General features: G+C 41.0%; 1 protein-coding gene and 1 pseudogene across 1 annotated transcript; one reads left to right on the top strand and one right to left on the bottom strand.

The window, feature by feature from the left end:
* Positions 1-2,945: 2,945 nt before the first annotated feature.
* On the bottom strand, positions 2,946-21,074 carry LOC144656212 (PC3-like endoprotease variant B). Its single transcript, XM_078516455.1, has 14 exons — positions 20,330-21,074; positions 19,645-19,749; positions 18,168-18,257; positions 17,522-17,630; positions 17,347-17,384; positions 16,578-16,651; positions 15,220-15,308; positions 14,413-14,585; positions 13,274-13,495; positions 12,868-12,968; positions 11,728-11,949; positions 10,843-11,090; positions 9,575-9,774; positions 2,946-5,225 (listed from the first exon to the last, which is right to left on the bottom strand). The coding sequence occupies exons 1-14, from the start codon at positions 20,573-20,575 to the stop codon at positions 4,500-4,502; spliced, it is 2,643 nt and encodes an 880-aa protein (XP_078372581.1). The 5' UTR covers positions 20,576-21,074; the 3' UTR covers positions 2,946-4,499.
* Positions 5,944-7,392, top strand: LOC144656220 (adenosine receptor A3-like; annotated as a pseudogene).
* Positions 21,075-21,138: the final 64 nt, after the last annotated feature.

The following is a 21,138-nucleotide window of genomic DNA, read 5'->3' on the forward strand; positions in this document are numbered from 1 at the left end:
CGCGTGTATATAACGCACGCGATTGGGCAAATTCGAGTACAATTCGAAGCAGCGATATTCATTTAACTCTCATCTGTGATCAAGGACGTTTTTGAAGGTGTGGTTTGTGACATTTTCAGAACACCTCACATCCATTCAGAGTTGGTCACCTCTTAATTCGACCGTAAATGAAGTGAAACTGAAAGAATTTTATTGCCCGTGATGTCGATTGTTAGCATAAATCCATTCCAGGGTCATAAGAAACCTAGCAACAGTGGTTTTATAGGTAGTAGGGCACTCAACAAATGACAGGAGCTCAAGTATGGATTATAGGGAAAAGGGGTATGGATTGGGGGGAACAGGGATGGCGCAGTGGTGAGAGCGCTCGCCTTCCACCAATGTGGCCCGGGTTCGATTCCCAGACCCGGCGTCATATGCGGGTTGAGTTTGTTGTTGGTTCTCGTCCTTGCTCCGAGGGTTTTTCTTCAGGACAGTTTCAGGTTCTCCGGTTTTCCTCCCTCCACAAAAACCAACACTTCTAGATTCCAATTCGATCGGGGATACACGGCCACACAAGCTCCAACTTTAAAACATTACTGTGCCTAAATAAAAGTAATTTATTTTATTTACTTATTGATCTCTCTAAAATTTTGCAAAATAACCTTTGCTGAAAAAAGACATTAACGTGAACTTCTTGTAGCTGTCTTTCAACCGATTAGCATTTGACCGACTTTAATACTGGCAATTTGTTCTGCAGTGGGTTTTTTCCTCTTCGGATGCAAGTTATTGAGAGGTGATCATTCAAGACGATCCGTAAACGAACTTGTCGCGCAAACAGGCCTGTTGCTCGCACAAAGCTATAAAGTAAAAACAGTAACAAAGATTGAGGATTGAGTTAGTATGAGAATTTAATTTTGGGGCGCAAATTGAACTAAGTTGAGGCGCTTCCCTCAAATTGCGCGCACAACAAGGCTTTAAAAGTAAATTGCCTTTTATGCGGTTTTATTAACGAAAAAAGAACAAGCAAACTAAAGACGCTAGGCTGATACTCGTCTAGCTTCGATAAAGGAGAGGAGTTTTTAAATTTTTTTTGATTTTTTTTAAAGACACCGAATGGATAATGGTTAATATGAATAATGGTCCACTTAAGTCCAAAGAGAGCCGAAAAAGAAAAGAGCGCCAAAAGGTTTTTCAGTGGGCCAAGAAAAGAAAACTATGCGACCTGGCACTATGATCGGATTTAATTAACTCTCAACTATCTGTGGTGAAACAAAGGCAACTTAACTGCAAGAAAACACGTGATCAATGTAAACCAATCAGAAGCGGAGAAAGTTTAGTGGTGATTTATAAAGGCCGTATAGTGAGTAGTACCATCCTCCGTCCTTTGATCGGGTTTCCCTTACAATTCATCGGTACCAAATTACATTTTTTGGTGGAGGCACCTTGAGAGTAAGGTGTCTTGCTTGATAAAGAACATGGCGACTCGATCCGGAGTCTAACTCGCCTCAGAAAAGGGAACAAGGTTTTGTATTCTACATTACTGAGTGACCTATGCCAGATTTTTATTGGTGTTTAGAGCGGTTTTCACTTGAGTGTCGCAAGTAATTTGCGTTTGCTTTGGTTTTGCATTACTTCGCTTAGTGATTGGTTTAAAAATCTCGCGCCACTTTCTTAGCCAATCCGTGAAGTAAAACCAAAATCAATCGTGTCTCGCTCACGCACGTTTTCCCGCGCTTAGTGCCGGCTTCATGTATTGCTTCGAGTTTTGATTGGTTTACTGGATTGTCTGCGTCCTTTGTGATTGGCAAAGAAATTACGGCTAATTACTTTACTTTTGGTTTTACGAAATTGAAAACTGCTCTATGCAATGGCAAGCGATTACAAACTGGGAGTGGCACTTGTTCGGAGGTGTTGCCTTTAGCTGCAAATTAACTGGGTACCCGATACTCGTTCTTTACCAAGCTTTTAATTCGTCTCCTTGTCTAAAAACGGCCGAGCAATGAAACCCCTTGCTCGAGCTAGTTTCCGTTTCAGTTGGGAGGAACACGACTTTTTTTTCAGCCGAAGTTTGATTGAGCTCGATGTTTTCGGTAAGCAAATCGCGACAAATTCGACCTCGTCTCCAGGGTCTCGAGAGCATGATCTCGAGAGCACCAACCCACAACCCACGACCTGGCCAGTACCTCACGCATGCACACAGTCATATCACTTGGGTAGTGGCAGCCAAGAGCTATTTCGGCCTTGTTAGGCCTCATCAGCATCGCATAGCCGTCGGGCAGCAATAGGACTAAAACTCTATGATCTCGAGACCAAAATTATGATCATCATAATTTTAGGGCAAACAAGAATTCATAATTTTGCATGTTCTCGAGAACATGTTTCAAAACTTGTAATACTTAAAAAGCATCGTTGTGGGAATCCTGGAAACGAAGTCGCCTACAAAGTGCTACTAGTGCAGGTCCTAACGCAAAGAGCTGAGATACCGAAACGCATAAATACTTGCCGGAAATGCGTCAAGACAGATTATGCTTCTCTAGCATAAAAATAAGAAGGAAGAAAGAAAAGAACAAAACGGCCATTGTCATTCTAAAAGGGACTTTTAAAATCTAGCCAATAAAATCAACCATTTTAAAATCCCTTTGTTATAAGATAGTTTAAAAAGGTTGAAGGTTATAATCTAGCCAATCAAGTCATGAGTTCCCAGATCCGCCTCTTTCTCGTGCGAAGATTGCGCCTGCTTAGCAAAAAAGATGGCTCTTGGGATGAGAACGGACCATAATTAGAAGCGCTTGACAGCTAACTGAACGATAATCTGCGAACGCATACGAATTACGCCTGTTTTTCCCCTTTTTCTTTTTAGCGGCTGCCGTTATTTCAAGTGGCGTGAAATAACCGGCATAAATCCGTCTTTGTTTACAGGCTACCTGAACAAAACGGTGGAGTCAAACAAGAAAAAAATCAACAGCCTTAAAAACAAGTGTGTTTAATGTGACTCAGAGGAAAAATCAATGATTAGTTTTTTTTAAATCGCATTATCTATACAGGTTTGAGGTGAAATTCGTGTCCGAAGGAGCAATTTCACGCATGGCACAGCTAAGGAAAAAATCGGCCATTTGTCGTTCGCAATCCATTTGAATCCTTCTCAGCAATAACCATACTTGTTCATTTACGGCTTATTGTTATTTCTTTGAAAAATGGCTTTACATATCGTGGCATTGCTCCTTCAGGCAAAGTCCTCCGCTTTGGAAATTTTTTAAGACGGATTCCGCCGAAGTTCGAGCAACTAGTGCAAAGAAACTACCAAAAATCTACTCACGGCACGGCAACATTTTGTATAAAAATGAAATTCATTTGTCTCAGTGACCCCGTTATGAAATTCTAAAGCATTCTCAAAAAAATTAAAGTCAAACCTGGAAAAAACGTTTTAAACGCGCGCCATTTTGTTTTGAACTGGCGTTAAACGTCCATTTTAACTCGCGGGGTCAGCTTGAGTGCTCAAGTTTTGGCAGGATTTTGTTAGCTGTACTTTAACTGTTACCATGCTATGAGGTCTCTTTGAGAACTTAATTTTTTGCTAGTATTGCTCGACTGTTGGGCGGAAACCATCTTAAATATTTCAGTTTTTAAAAACCTTTTAGCTTTAACTGAATTGTAATTTAATGTCGAAGGTGAAATGTGATGGCTCAGCTAACCCACAATGCACAGCGGGCCTAAGTTCATGATCCCGGATGTTACGTTTTATGACCTATAATACACCGCAGGCTTAGGTTCAAAAACCCAGTTACATCAGTAATCGAAGTTCTCGAATACATTGTCATCATTTTAAATATGGCGAGAAAGAGTACAAATGCTAGTGGCAATACAACTGTTTTTTTTTTTTTAGAAACTAACAACATTGTTCAAATACAAGATACTTTAACTATGAAATTCATTTAATTCTTTGGAAACGCAGTCAACTTCAGAAAGGTGATAGTTTTGTATGATGGTTTTCTATATATGTTACCTACGAAATGAGTCATCTACAGATTATTTTTCCTTTTTTTACCATGGTTTTATCTTTGCTTGTACAGTATAAAAAATCGTCAAGAAACATTCGACAATTTACTGTAGGCATAGGCACAGAGAATGGGAAAGGAGAGAACATGGCGTTTAAACCACGTATCAAATAAAGATTTCCTAACGCAAACGATTTTCACAGGGATATACTTAGTTTTCAACTTCGATATTCGCTTCAAACGAAAGACAAACGCCAACCTCTTCTTGAAAGATCTGCAGATTTACTTAATTTGACTAGAATCGAATTATTATATGGCTCAGCCAAGTAAACAAATTCTATACCGGTTTGCAGTTTATATGCCCAATTTTATAATATGTCTCGTTCAAAATGCAAGCCAGTTATCAAAATATCGCAAAACTTTCAGATGTCCTAGTATACTTACTTGTGTAGTTGTAGTTGCGTTCGTCTGTTCCTGAGAATTATAAAATTGATAAATTGATAAAAATTGCTAGACTAAATGTTTTTAGTTTTCAGTTCCATAAAATGTCAGCACCCATTTTAATAATACTCCTGAACAGCCGTTGCCCAAGCAAGGGATCTCGGGATTTTCGTAGCCCGCGTTCACTTGAACACGCTGGGTAGCGGTCTCCTCGGCCGCCACTTGAACTTTCTTCTTTATCGTATTAGAATTATTGTCCACAACAACACTTTTCTTTGTTACGGGTTTGCTTGTGTTTCTCTTTCCAGTTTTAGATTTCGTTTTCTTAAGCACAGAGGGTTTCTCTTGGAAGTTATCTTTAAGATCGTCGTTGTCGTCGGAGATGCCTTCGTCAAGATATTCCTGGTCGAAGTCGGGAACACCTTCCCAGGATGTTCCGCTCGATCCCGCGGGATTCGAAACGCGGTCCCGCTCTTCGGCATCCATGTCATCGTCGGGAATTTCTTCCATGGGTACGTCCTCATTAACAGATCCCTCGGGATCTTCCCCACTAGCAGATCCCTCGGGACTAAGGTCAAGCCCGGGGTCTTGGAAATCCTGATCATTACCGGACATTTCCCCGCTTCCTGATCCCTCGGGATACGCGATTCGGCTGCGATCGTACACGTATTCCGTGGTGCTTGCTACGTCGCTCTCTGTGAGGTTATAAAGATCGTCTATGACGCTTTGTTCGCTCATTTCTGACTTGTTCTGGTGCCGCACTTCGTCTCGTCTGACTCCCGGAGGGTACGGGAAATCAACATGGGCGTTCTTTGGAAGAAAAAAACAAACAAAAAAACCGTAAGCTACACGTAATGACACCATTTGGGCGTTTCTCTGAACGACAGTTTTCTTACAACGAAAGTTATCACTTTGCCCAATCAGAACAAAAGGAAATAGTGCAATGAGCCAATCGGAGCTAGAAGCAGGAACGTGCAATCGGTGCCAAGCGCGGAAAAACATGCCAGCGGCACCAAGCGCGGGAAAACATGCCACGTGCACCAAGCGCGGGAAAACATGCAATCGGTGCCAAGAGCGGGAAAACATGCCAGCGGCACAAAGCGCGGGAAAATATGCAACCGTTGTTGTAATGAGAACTTAGTAACGGATGACAAAGAGATATAGCATGCATAAATTACAGAAACGTGGCAAATAATATTTACAAATAATCTTTGGAAGGCAGGTGTTTGGCTGGCCAAATAAGGACAACGATTGTTTTAAAAGTCTTTAAAGATCTCATTTTGTATTTTTATATAATACCGTGAGATAAATTAAGATTGTTTAGTCTGTAATGAAGCAAATATGTACCATAGCATACAACTTTTAAGTAAAATAGCAGTGATTTCTAAAAAGTTTTCGCTTTTCAGGAAACTGTTTTTTTAGAAGCTTTTATGTGCAACTTAAACACAGGAGACAAATTTCAACAAAACAAAATAGATCCTGTGTTCTCTATCCAGAGCTTTAAATCCCAGCAGTACACTCAGTTTTTTTAATTAATTTTCGAGAACAATAACATCGTCATATGTTCCTAATATCATTTAGCCTGCTTGAGGAAAAGCTAAACAAATCCTCTTTTGTAACCGATTTGACAACGACTGATGCAAAAACAAATATTAATTTTTACCATTAGGAGGTAATTATTAAATTAAACTCCCCCAAGTTGTTTTCTGTTATTTGTGATGTTTGTATGCCTTTAAGTTCAGCCTGGTTAAAATTTCTACTGATCAACACCGAATTAACAATACACAGACACAGAGAAGAGTAGGCATAAGAGAATTAACAAGAACCATAAAAAGTGGAAAAGCCAAAATTCACTGTGAGAAGCTGTTCGAGGCTTCAGAGAGTCTTCAGAGCAACCATTCGCAATGGCCTTCAATTCCTCTCGTTCACCGGACAACTGGTGTTTGTTTTTATTTGATCTATTTGATTCAGACGCAAATAAAAGCAGCTCAGTTTACTATCAGGTAACTCTTACAAGCTGTGTTGTCACCTTACTTCTAGCACCGATGGCAGTGGTGGGAAATGCTTTGATTATGGCGGCAGTTTGGAAGAACTCGTCTCTCAGGACTCCATCTTATGTTCTTCTTGCTGGTTTGGCCTTCACAGACTTTTGCACTGGCTTACTAAGTCAGCCGCTTTTCGCTATGTACCAATTGGCGGTATTAGCTGGGAACAGAAAGATGACCTGCATTGCTGGTGTTATCACACATTTCGTTGGATACTACTTTTCCTCTCTAACAGTCATCGTCATGACAATAATAGCTGTAGAACGATGGCTGCATATGAGCCGAAGATCTGTTCTTACAGTGCGTCGAGTCGTTATTATTTATATCACGTTAACTTTGTAGTTTTGCTTATTGCATTTTTCGCTTGTCGTCTGTACAACTGGTATTATACAAATGAATTCTTAGTGCGTTTATTGTCATTTTCATTTTAGGGGCTGCACTTTGTTTTTTTATCACTGTCTTCGCTTATTTCAAAGTTTTTAAAATCATACGACACCATCAAAGTCAAGTGCAAACAAATCAAAACGCCATTGACATCGAAAAATACAAAAAATCTGTATTCACAATCCTGTATAATCTTGCAATATTTTTACTGAGTTACGTTCCCTATGTGTGTTGCCTTTTAGTAGTTATCATTTTGGACAAATTCGGAAATAAATCACCGACAACGGCCATGAATGCTTGCGCGGCCGTTGTGTTTTCTTCGTCGTTTGTGAATCCCTTGCTCTACTATCGGAGGATAAAGGAAATTAGAGATAATGTAAGAAATATGGTAAGGAAGTTATGTTGTAAAAAAACGGATACTAATCAATAATTTGAATATTATAACACTTTTTAGATACTTTAAAAAAGAAACCGTGGTTAAAGAGTACTGTAAGAGTGGTGACTATCACATTGCTACTCAAAATATCAGTACAACATGAGTCACACAGTCATGAGAATTCTGATGCATTTTGAAATAAAAGAAGCTTTGTAATTAACGTTTACGAGGTAATCAGTGGAGCCAGATTTGGCATCCAAAAGAGAATAAGAAAACGTGCAACTAGTACCAAGCACGGGAAAACATTTAGCCTGTGTCAAACGCGGGGAACACGTCACCGGTACTAAGAGCGGGAAAACATGCAACTTGTACCAAGCACGGGAAAACATTTAGCCTGTGTCAAACGCGGGGAACACGTCACCGGTACTAAGAGCGGGAAAACATGCAACTTGTACCAAGCACGGGAAAACATTTAGCCTGTGTCAAACGCGGGGAACACGTCACCGGTACTAAGAGCGGGAAAACATGCAACTTGTACCAAGCACGGGAAAACATTTAGCCTGTGTCAAGCGCGGGGAAACATTTAGCCTGTGTCAAGCGCGGGGAACACGTCACCGGTACTAAGAGCGGGAAAACATGCAACTAGTTCCAAGCACGGGAAAACATTTAGCCTGTGTCAAACGCGGGGAACACGTCACCGGTACTAAGAGCGGGAAAACATGCAACTTGTACCAAGCACGGGAAAACATTTAGCCTGTGTCAAACGCGGGGAACACGTCACCGGTACTAAGAGCGGGAAAACATGCAACTAGTACCAAGCGCGGGAAAACATTTAGCCTGTGTCAAGCGCGGGGAAACATTTAGCCTGTGTCAAGCGCGGGAAAACATTTAGCCTGTGTCAAGCGCGGGAAAACATTTAGCCTGTGTCAAGCGCGGGAAACACGTCACCGGTACTAAGAGCGGGAAAACATGCAACTAGTACCAAGCGCGGGAAAACATTTAGCCTGTGTCAAACGCGGGAAAACATTTAGCCTGTGTCAAGCGCGGGAAAACATTTAGCCTGTGTCAAACGCGGGGAACACGTTACCGGTACTAAGAGCGGGAAAACATGCAACTTGTACCAAGCACGGGAAAACATTTAGCCTGTGTCAAGCGCGGGAAAACATTTAGCCTGTGTCAAACGCGGGGAACACGTCACCGGTACTAAGAGCGGGAAACACATGCAACTTGTACCAAGCACGGGAAAACATTTAGCCTGTGTCAAGCGCGGGAAAACATTTAGCCTGTGTCAAACGCGGAGAACACGTCACCGGTACTAAGAGCGGGAAAACATGCAACTTGTACCAAGCACGGGAAAACATTTAGCCTGTGTCAAGCGCGGGAAAACATTTAGCCTGTGTCAAGCGCGGGGAACACGTCACCGGTACTAAGAGCGGGAAAACATGCAACTTGTACCAAGCACGGGAAAACATTTAGCCTGTGTCAAGCGCGGGAAAACATTTAGCCTGTGTCAAACACGGGAAAACATTTAGCCTGTGTCAAACGCGGGAAAACATTTAGCCTGTGTCAAACGCGGGAAAACATTTAGCCTGTGTCAAACACGGGAAAACATTTAGCCTGTGTCAAACACGGGAAAACATTTAGCCTGTGTCAAACGCAGGAAAACATTTAGCCTGTGTCAAGCGCGGGAAAACATTTAGCCTGTGTCAAACGCGGGAAAACATTAAGCCTGTGTCAAACGCGGGGAACACGTCACCGGTACTAAGAGCGGGAAAACATGCAACTTGTACCAAGCACGGGAAAACATTTAGCCTGTGTCAAGCGCGGGGAACACGTCACCGGTACTCAGAGCGGGAAAACATGCAACTTGTACCAAGCACGGGAAAACATTTAGCCTGTGTCAAGCGCGGGGAAACGTGCAACCAGTGCCAAGCGCGGGGAAACGTGCAACCAGTGCCAAGCGCGGGAAAACATGCAACCGGTACCAAGCGTGCGCGGGAAAAAATTCAACCGGTACCAAGGAAGGGAAAACCACTAACCACGTGAACTGGCACAAAGCGCGGAAACAGATGCAACCAGTCCCAAGCGGGGGAAAGCAAACAACCGGTGTCAAGCGTAGAAAACATGCAATACGAACCTAGCGCGGAAAAACACGCCACCGGCACAAAGCGCGAAAAAAAATCCGTCCAACTGGTGCCAAGCGCGTGAAAACTTGCGTTAGCGAATTTACGATTGGTCTTGACTTTGCTCAATATTTGTCCCTGATTGGTTAGAGTGGATTGGGCAGCTATTTTTTTTTTTCTTCAGAGAGCTATAGAAAACGCAAAAAACGAAGAACACGATAGTTACGATACCTGTAGTTTTAGTTGCTGTACATGAGTCTGTTGTTGTTTGGTTTGATCGTCAATAACTTGTTCCTCCAAGTCCTCCACATCAGTGTCCTGTTTACTGGTGTCCAGGTGCAGTGTGCCGTAACCATTCAACACGCGATCTCCGATCTCGTTTAGAGGATTGTCAATGAGCTTCAACTGCCAAAAACCGCGAGGATTTTCACCTGGATGGCGGAAAGTTTAACGGTTTAACTCAGTTCAATTCAAAATAAATTATCACAGAAGCATATAACGGTGAAAAGCCTCTGATGATCATCGATTTTCAGCGCCACTTATGAACAAAATACTTGTAGCTACACTGTAAGAAAGCCAGAAATAATGGCTTGATTTTGTAGAACAATACTCGACAAATGACAGGAACCCTTTAGGAAGTGAGAATGACTAACGATGGCGAGGATGGAAATGGATTGCAATATGAAAAAACTTAAAAACGCGAGGCTTGCATGAAGGAAACCCAACAATAATGGTTTGATTTTGTAGAACAGTACTTGACAAATGACAGGAACCCATTAGGAAGTGAGAATGACTAAAGATGGCGAGGATGGAAATGGATTGCAATATGAACAAACTTAAAACGCGAGGCTTGCATGTAGGAAACCCAACAATATTGGTTTGTGTTTGAAGAACAATACTCGACAAATAACAGGAACCCATTAGGAAGTGAGAATGACTTACGATGGCGAGGATGGAAATGGATTGCAATATGAAAAAACTTAAAAACGCGAGGCTTGCATGTAGGAAACCCAACAATATTGGTTTGTGTTTGAAGAACAATACTCGACAAATGACAGGAACCCATTTAATAGGAAGTAAGCATGACTGACAATGGTGAACATTGAAATGGCATAGTAAGAAGAAAGCGCAACGTTACAAAAGCAACAAGAAAGGGCCGCCAGGGCCGTCAGAAAAAAAACCTCTATTTACAAACAGCAAAACATGTAAAAGTCAACAGTCTACAACAAATACCAACCTAACTAGTATTGCCTTCCACTCACGAAGAAATAAAAAAATCCTTTACTTTTCTCTGACTTTGAAAAGAAATTTACAATTTTTCTGACTAAAGATACTGGCCTGAGATACTGGATGCCCTGTAAAAAAATGCCTGACTTTTTCCTAAGCTACAGGCAACCCCATTCATTACGTTCTTGATAAAAAGTTAATTTCTCCAAACTTATACCATATGAAACACAGACGTACCACTAAGGAGATTTTGATTGCTAAACAGCACTTACCCCAGCAATGCACTGTCATGAAGCCCCAGTTATCAAGCCCTTCTTTGGAGTCGTCGTAATGACGTGTAGAAAGCATCTCATTCTTTGTTCCTGACGGTGACATCAGAAGAATGCTGACGTCACCGCGGCGTCGGTGAATGAAACTGATGGTGAGTACTACATGTTCGACTTTGTTTATCTCGGCAATAGTCCCCGCGCATGCTTTGGTGGGTATGGACAGCTCCAGGGCGCCTCCTGAGGGGATGTCCCTGTACAATGAAAGGCGAAACCGCGCATGGTTAGACATAAACGAGAATGAGAGTTGATGAGCTTTGCCTACAACCTTTTCACACACTCGCATCGGCTCTCATGCGCCCTCATTGCCTTTGAACGTGCCCCAATTTTTTATGAGAGTCGAGGAGAGTTTTCTCTCGTTTGGTCCGAGTTGATGACCGTCGACGAGAGTTGACGAAAACTCTCAAGAGGGCCAACTCTCGTCAACTCTCATCCTCGTTTGGCCCGGGCTTAAATAACGCATATATCATTATTAACAGAAATTTTAGGCCCCTGCAACGCAGGCTATTACATGGTTCGTTTTCGAAAAAATGTTTGGTAACCAATACTAACCATTTTAATGATAGTGCGATTTTCAATTGAGTGCCAAAGTAATCACTATGACCAATCACAAAAGACACACGGTCCAGCGAACCAATCAAAACTCGAAGTTTATTGATGTAGCCAGCGCAAAGCACGGGAAAACGTGCACGAGCAAGTCACGATTGGTTTTGGTTTTACTACTGAATGGTTGAGAAAGCGGCGAAACCATAGCAATCACAAATTGCTTTCGACAGTGGAGTAAAAATCGCTCAAAGTAACTATGAAGTCGCAAGCTTTCAGGATCCTCACCGTTCTTCTACACTGGCTGCGCCTGTGCAGATTCGCTGGGCGGGAACAGTTGTCCATGATTTGGCCATTTCAACCATAGCGTCAGCATCAAGGCGGCCGAAACCGAACTTGTGATTGAAATGAAATCCAGCTCCGTTTGTTCGCCAGCCGTCATCCACAGGGCTGGTCAGCTTGGCTGTTCTGACCACGATGTGTTGAACATCTCTCCAAGTGAGTTTGTTACTGAAAAAGACAACATATCAAGTAAAGTTTATCTTCCCTAAATTCCGAAACGCTGCTAAAACTGTCTCACTTAAAATGTTCGAGACTCAAACAAGCATTTTATTAAAGGGACTTAAAGGGACCATTAAAGGGACGGCTGAGGTAAGCTTATTTTATTAAGACGGATTCAACTGATAGTTCGAGCAATGAGCGCAAAAATTAAGTACCAAAAATCTACTCATAGCACGGTTAAATTTCAAATGCTATTTGAAACATCTGAAATTCGTTTGTCTTAGTGACCCCGTGATTAAACTCTAAACTAAGCATTCTCGAGAAAACTTAAGTCAAACCTCGTAAAAATACGCGCATCATTTTGTTTGAACCTGGCTGTAACGTCCGTTTTAACTGAAATGTAGATAATTTCAAATCCATTTTTCTCTGGCGGGGTCAGCTTGAGAGCTAAAGTTTTGGAAGGTTTTTGTTAGCTGTACTCAAACTGTTACCATACTATGAGATCTCTGTGGTAAGTATTGCCAAATACTTGCTATGAAAGGTTGTTTAGCCCAACAATATTTCAAAAACCCACATTGCAATCCGTTTCAATCTTCGTCGCTTTTTGCCATCCGTACTTTCTTTTGTATTTGCTGTGTTATTAAAATGTGCCTTCACTGTTTTAAGAGGTTATTTCTATATTTCGCTGAATATGATGGTCATTTCCCCATGCCTAAAGTTGGCTACAAAATTCATGATACATTCCCTTTAACTCTCATATGCCTAAACAAAGGTTCGAGAGGGTGTCCATGCGAGGACAATTTGAGAATTTTTTAAATCAGGAGCTCGCGTCGTAACTGGCTCCATATAAACGGAAAATTGCGAGCTACACGCGGTAGGCGCTATAAGCTCAAGCAAGGCACTGAAAGTGGTATGGGCTGTACTTACTTAGCCTCTAACATAAGAGCTATCATCCCTGCCGCTAGAGGCGCTGCAGAAGAAGTGCCTTTGAATTGCTCTGTGCATTGATGATGAAGATCTGTAGTGATCTACAAAAAAAGAAAACACAAAGAAATAATTAGAGAATGTAGGACTGACGTGCTTCGGGGGAATAAGTGCCGGTTTTGGCAAATCTTCGTTCAAGCACTCGAAGAGTTTCCGAGTTTCCCACGAGTTCTCCGAAAGCAATCACGCGTACAAATACGTCATGTTGCTTAGCAACTTCTGGGATGAGAACCGCGGGCTCAGTCACTTCTTGGAAAAGTGATGTCGCCTCAACTGGCACTTGTTCCCCGACTGGATTTATTCCGCGTCCGTAAAACTACTGCGCAATCATAGAAACCAGCCAACATACCATTTTATTTTCTTCGCGTTCTCTGTGAGCACCTCCGTTGAAAGTCACTGCTAGAGTAGACGAGCACAGCTCGGTATAGTACGCAGACAGACCGTGGTCACCAATACACCCGATAGACACTGTGTATATACTGGTGGTGTAGCCGTCACAATTGCAGTCATCATCTGTCAGACCTCCATTACCAGTCGCCCACACATAGATGTTACCTTTGCCGCCACGACCCTGAAAAAGAAAGGGAAACTCAGCATTAAGCATTTTTTATATAGAAATCCCAAAGATAAAAGTTTCTTGAAGGGACTATGTCACGGATTTTACCAAATTTTTGGACAGCCAAAATTTATATTTGTGTCGCAGAATACCTAAAAATAATAGTCCGCTTTCATTAAAAATTGCTATATTAGAGCACGGAAACAATTAACGAGCATCTTTGGCTGCAGATGGCTCGGACGGAAACGGATTGCAACTTGGAAAAGTAAGGCTTACTTTTTCAAGTTGTTTCCGCGCGTCTTCAAAAAAACGATATTTATAGCCGTAGCTTGATTTCTATCCGCAAATGAAGGTCATACCTTCCTTTAAATGTTCAAAGATAATGTTTTTCACGGGTTTACTTGCCTACCAATAATTTCAGAACAGTTTGGACCAAAATTCTGCGAAATTCCCGTGACATAGCTCCTCCAAGGTTCAAAGACATCAAAAAGGTAATAAGAAGGTATAAAGGAAAAATAACTGATGGTTAAGATGAGAAAAAAGATTTAGACAGATTAAGACAGAAAATAGTTAATTGTAGGCGAGTTGAACAAAGTCTCGTAATTTGTCAGTGGCGAGCAGATAACTGATACAATATTTTGCGAGTTTGATGACTGTTTTATCATGCGATCACTCGGCTTGTCTTTGACCTAGTAGAAACTTCAAATCGTCGTTCTCCGACAACTCTAGAAAACGAGCTGCCAATTTTCTCAGAGCTGAGAAGTGGGCACAACTACGCAATTAATTATTTGCAGCAGAATCGCTGTCAGACGCTAACAGGCATGGGCAGACCATAATTTGTAAGCAGCTATTTGCAGATCACGTGGTGGGCTCTTGGCCAATATTAATGAAAAGGAAGGAAAAAACATTGAATAATAATTTGCCGTATTTACCGCCTCAGCTCCTCTCTTCAGGGCCTTGGCTGCCAAGGGACCAGGTTTTCCAAACGTTTTACCATCATCCTTTGGCCCCCAACAGTTGCTGAAGATGTCAACATATTGAAGTTGAAATCCCAGCGAGCTGGCCTCCAGCGCATCTGTTGCCTTACCGTCCAACATGCGAACACCTAAAATGAATGGACTTTGCGTTAAATGTATGAGAAGGCAGTTCTGAAAAAACTTACTACTAGATTCTTAGCCTAAAAATTACATGGCATTGAAAGCAGGCTGGTTCACCGGCAACAGGCATAAAGGCGCGAACTCTGCGAGGCCCCGTCCAAACTAATGCGCTTTCGGTAAAGCGAAGCGTTTTTCGTCCATGCCTATGTTTTTGCATCCACACTGATACAATAGGGCTCCGTTTTTAAATGCCTCTACTCTGGAGTGAAAGGCGCGGCAGCTATCAGTGCGCGACCTTAAATAGATAATATAGTCAAGGAAAACTGGGGTTTAATACAAAATCAGCTGCTGCTGAAAAATATATATACAAGGCCTCCGATTACATCTTATAAGAGAGGTAAATCTCTCAAAGACATGCTCGTTGGAGCGAAACTTTAAAAAAGGCTAAACTGCCTTGCAACAACATACGTCCGGGAAGTCCACGTAGGCCTTTCACTTGTAATCCTTAAACTTTTAGGAAATGTATCCTTTTGGGGGGTTTATTTGAAAAGCTTCGCCAAAAAACGATTTAACGTGTACTCCTAATTTCAGTTACAAGGGCAGCAACGAAAAAAAGGAAAGTTATTTCTGAAGGAATCATACCTCCAACATGAGCCTGGTATGCTACTCCTGTTCCACAGATTGTGTTATTAGCCAAGGCAGCAACTTCCCCTGCACAACGCGTGCCATGGCTGTAAAAAAGAAACAAATAAAAAGTCGTTTTTCAAGCCTTGTGACTCGGTGCTTATCTCTGGTTTCTGTACCAACAAGTGACTGGGAATCACTATTGATACATTCCCGCAAGATTTAATTGTCACCGTTTTGCGGGTAGTGTCTGTTTTTTCGCGAGACTAGAACTTGGATGCCTCGCCATTAGTACAGCCACTTTCTTCTGGCCCGAAGTAAAGCTCAGAGACTGTCATAAACTAGCGGTGACCATGCAACAGTTTGTCTTTTAACGAAGTTAAGACTGTTATTTTACGCCAAGCCATTAGAAACTGTAAGTATAAATGTTTGATGTTCTTGCCCGACGCGTAACATTTATAAATACAAAACGATGCTCGAATGAGTAACTTCCGTGGCAAACAAGGAAACATTGTTGCTCGTGATGTTTCTTGGGTGAGCAAACAAGCGGGACACAAAATAAATGTTTTGTTTCCATGCTGCGCAAACCGAGAAACATTTGTTGCGGGCACAAAAAAAAATCAGAAAGACTAAGGCACTGTTTACACGGACACGGTTTCATTTGCAACCGCATCGCTTTCGATGCCGTTACGCCTTTCGTTTACACGGCGCTGATCTAGACACAACTGAAACCGGATCGTTTTATAAACGCTTTCAAAAGTGGAGCGTTTTCAAAACGATACGGTTTCATTGGTCGTGTAAACGGCAAAACCGCATCGATTTGAAAACGGTCAGGTGTTTTACCACAAATTGACTGGATCGCGAAGAGTAAACATGACGAACCTCGCACAGAGTGCAGCGCTTGCTTATACAATCACGTTCGAAAACACTTGGATAACGGTACTAAGGATATGTTTCGTGTAAACACTTCGAAACCGTGCCGTTTTCGATGCGGTTTCGAGGTCAGGAAACCGTGTCGATTGATAACCACGTCCGTGTAAACAGTGCCTAAGACATTTTTCGTGTTTTGCCGGACATAAATTCGTGTCTGTAACAACAGGGAAACATTTGTGTCTCTAACAATGTGTTCGCAACAGTGTGTCCTCATTTACCATCACAGGTCCTCCAGTGAAGCACTTTGCTATTTTTTACAGCGTTTAAAGTGCTGTAAACATTTTGGTATATCTTGCCATGTATATACATATCCTATTAGAAATTATAAGTCTACAATAAACTGGAACTTCGACTTGCCAATATTTCGTGTTTATTCAAAACACTTCATCAGGGCAACTCAAATTAGAAATTATAATATACAAGTAATATAAATAAGTTATTACCAGTTGTCAGGATCTATATCACGTGGCTTAGGATCGTCATCATTATCATTGAAATCATGGCTAGCTTTTGGATCCTGTAGTGATAAAACAACAAAAAAACACTCAGTAAGTAAGTCAAGAGTGGAACCTCAATGTTTGAGTACTCAAATGAAATCTATTGAGCAGTATAAGTTTATGTGAGCTTCATACTGCACAGCGTGGTTCTAACATTTTAGTCTGTGGATGCAGGAGTGGATGAAACTCTAGTGTGTGATCATTCAAATAAAAGCTATTGAGCAGTACTTTCATGTGGTACTGTTTATTATGTTGTTTAAGGTGGTTCTAACTTTCAAGTCTGTGCATGAAACCCTGCCTAGCATGTGAACATTCAAATAAAAGCTATCGCGCAGTACTTTCATGTGGTACTGTTTATTATGCTGTACAAAGTGGTTCCAACTTTCAAGTCTGCGCATGAAACACCGCCTAGCATGTGAACATTCAAATAAAAGCTATTGAGCAGTACTTTCATGTGGTACTGTTTATTATGCTGTACAAAGTGGTTCCAACTTTCAAGTCTGCGCATGAAACACCGCCTAGCATGTGAACATTCAAATAAAAGCTATTGAGCAGTACTTTCATGTGGTACTGTTTATTATGCTGTACAAAGTGGTTCCAACTTTCAAGTCAGTGGATAGAACCCTTGTGTGTGACCATTTAAATGAAAGCTACTGAATACAAGTGTTACACTGCAGCCCAGACTGTACCCAAGACCTCTAATACTTTGACTTACATAATTTCCTGCTAAATCTGGGTGAGTGTGATCCACTCCTGCCAAAAACAAAACAAATAACAAGGAAATTATCAGGATGAACAGTCAGCATTTCAAAAAGGCTGAACACAAATGTCACACCCATAAAAGCAAAGAAAGTGTCCTGAAAATCAACAAAAGTGTAATCTAGACCTACCGTCATCTAATATGGATACTACAACTCCCTTGCCTGTGATGCCCTTTTTCCAGACTGGAAGAACATTAATATCTACTCCAACAGGACCTCCTGTCTGACCCTCATTGAGCTGTTGGTGGACGATACAGTTAAATGATACTAATGAATTATTATTTTAAGTGATTATTTATTAATATTAATGTACACTATTGCTTTATTAACCTGTGTACACGTAAGACTTAGTAGACTTTGTAGGCATACAGCTAGAATTAGACACCTCTCTTTGGACACTACATCTCCTTCACTCACAAAAATGGCATCTGAGATTTCATAATGAGGGTCTGTGCAGTCCGCAGTGCTGTATATCAACAGGATGGAATTTATTGGCTGAAATTTCAAATGCGTCTTGTAGGAGTGAAGGATTGGAGATGCCCAAAAAGACACTTTCATGCAGGCTAAAACAAAAGGACCATTTTTTTTTTTGGCCATGGTTCCTTTGTTTAATAGCAGCATCATAATAAACATGTAGGTTTAATGTCATAGTTTCCAGTGTTTACAACTTTAACTTTAAAACTTTGTCACTTAATATATAAATTAAAGCTTAGAAGGTAGTCTTGGAGACAGGAAAACACAATGCTCAATCACATTAGATAACAAGTTTACTTACCAAATACCACATTTCTTTGAATTTTGGATCTGTGGGTATTCCATCACGCTTGACTCTATGAAGAATTTTTTGTTGCTCTGCCCACTTAACCTGGAAGGGCAATTGAAGAAATTTTAAATTATACAATGCAGCACTTTTGTCATATTGTACTGTAAAAATGACCTCCAGGGATGTAGCTTAAATTCCCAACAGGCAAAATTTTCTTGATCACAAGCGGAAAATTTGGGTCACATTAAAAAATCTATCCAGACACAGTCTTTTAGCCGGAAAAATCAAGTCCTCAGATGGTTAGTTTTTCTGCCTTGTGCCTAATATTTACATCTCTGGACCTCTATAATGACACCTGCTTGAAAAATCTCAGAAGTGTTGCAGTGGAGTTGATTGATTGATCAGGCTCAGAACTTTGTATTGTGCTGATTAGGGATGATAAAAACTTGGACAGATAGTATTACAAACATAAACAATGGTTGATGAATGGAACTCAACCCTGACTACATGTGAGATGTTCAAGTTGGACTCAGATCAAGTGGTTTGGGTTTGAGTGCTGTCCACTGGTTCATTGCATTGTGTTCTTGGACAAGACACTTAACTGTCACAGTCCCTATCTCTACCCAGGAGTACAAAGAGGGTCTATGATAAGGGGTCATTTAGTCCGCAGAATGCCATACCATATTTTCTCAATTAAACGCCCCAGGCATTTATTCCAAACTTGGCTCTGTAGATTTGGTGTTTATTTGAATGGTGCAGTTTATTCAAGCAAAATATTTATTAAACAAAGGTTTTTTATCCTTATTTGTGACATGAATGCATTTTGCCATCATACCTAAAGCATATTACACCTCAGGCGTTTATTCAGTGCCGGGCGTTTAATCGAGAAAATATGGTATATTTTTCTTTCTAGACTGCAAATTTCTTTTATTTTCTCCTTAAGACCAAGACCCCCATATATTTCTTGACCGTAATCGCCAGTAAACAAGGAATGTACTCGTAGACCGGCGCACAAAATAGGCTTAATCCGCCAGACCGCCATCTGGAGTATAATAGACCCTTGATAAAGCCAGCAAACTGTAAGTGCTACATGTACCTAACTGCTACCCCTAAAGGAAGGGGAACTTCCATTTGAAAGAAACAAGGAAGTTCCTTAAAAAAATTGAATTAATCCCCTAAAGGAGACTAATCTTAAAGACAGCATTTTTCACAGGATTGCAATACTGTTCATCCTAGACCCCCAATTTTTATTTTCTCCTGAAGACTGAGACTGCCATAAATTTCTTGACCGTAAACTGCCAGATATTAAAGAGTGTGCCAACAGACCACCACTCGAAATCGGCTTAATCTGCCAGACTGCCAGAGATTTATAGACCTGCTTGCAACCCTGGTCAATGATCATAAAGAGATGACCTGTCTACAATATAATGCCAAAACTACTTTACCATGATGTCTCTGTAAAAGTACAACCATATATTAAATTGCAAACCTCTTTCTCTAGTAGTAATCTATCAGTCTTATTTCTGTTATGTTCTTTATTAAGTTCATCCACATCATCATGCTGGAAATGATAATGTCCTTTCAGGTCACCGATCTGAAAGAAAGGAAAAAGACGAAACAATGCTTTGTCTAAGTGATATCTCAACATCTCTCTTAGCCTACCCTTTTTAAAAGCATTAAACAATAAAAGGTTTTGGCATGTCATAAGTGTAAGAACACTGATGGCAGAACAGAATCTCTAGCTGGTTTCTAAATTGAAATGTTGATAGAAGTGTATCTACTTATGATACAATTACATTGTAGTTTTACATAGCTTTTTAGCCCCAGTTTTTTTGTTTCAGCAAATTATTTCCAATCTCAGACAAGAAATTAACCACCACTAGACTGATCCAACATTGTATAATGAGATATTTTTTACTTTAAAAAAATTGGTATTAAAAAATACTCTTGAAAGAAGTAAATACAATTTTCACCTTGGCCACTTTTTGAGTAGGTGTTATTTCAGGTTATTTGAAAGTAAACATATGCACAAGAAAAGATGCGATTTAACTCAACCATGGCGGCCACCATGTGTTGTTTGGATAATTTATAATCTTAACTGCCTTCCAACCTCATCGAGCCAGTTATTATTACTTCTCCTCTTTCCTTTTCAACGCATCGCAATCATTACTAACCTGTCCTATAATGTTAAAGCCATGTCTCTTTGCAATATTCGCGACCACGTGTTCTTCCGCTGGGTCAATTTCTACTGCCCATGTATTGGTAAAGTATCCCTCTTTGTCGGCCAATTCCCTCTTCCAATCTCTGGTATTGTTCCAAGGAGGATTAAACTGAGGTCTAGCGCTCGAGGCCAAGAAGACGCTGGAAATCGTGACGATCGCCAAATACGCGCTTGTTAGTAAAATAGGCCCATGTCCCATATTTTCTTTCCAGTAAACGACGATCGCTCTCGTGGAGGCATTCGAAGAGGGATTAAACCATGGATGACAAAGCAATTAAATCATTTATGTTGACAAACGTTGGCAGGTAGACCCTGGTGAATCTCTCGTTTCGACTGGTGGCCTTATTCTTCAGTTTCGTCCAACTTTCATGGTCTCTCGCCGTCGTGTTTGGCAACGACAGCAATAAAAACACACGCGGGAGGATGCAGTTTTGAATTTAACTTTGATAGCAAACACTGCCAATTGCGACGAAGACATTTTTTGTGGTAAATTTGCCCAGTCTGAACGGTGCATCTTCTAAAATGATCTACGTATTTATAAAAAAGGCGCACGACCTTTAAGACCTGTAAACCAGTAGTTTTGATAAATCTCATACTAGCGCCCGTACTCAGAAATTTCCTCTTTGATTCCCATACACAAATATCTCACGTACCTTCTAAAATTGTGATCAAATCCACCAAAGAAAAATCCACAAAGAAAATTCAAAATCGTCCGCCATTTTGACGACGGCTTTGCGCATACGATTTCAGAAAAAGCCGCTA

Source organism: Oculina patagonica, chromosome 6, assembly GCF_052425735.1.
Source record: "Oculina patagonica isolate OP01 chromosome 6, crgOcupat, whole genome shotgun sequence".
In the NCBI taxonomy this organism is placed as follows: domain Eukaryota; kingdom Metazoa; phylum Cnidaria; class Anthozoa; order Scleractinia; family Oculinidae; genus Oculina; species Oculina patagonica.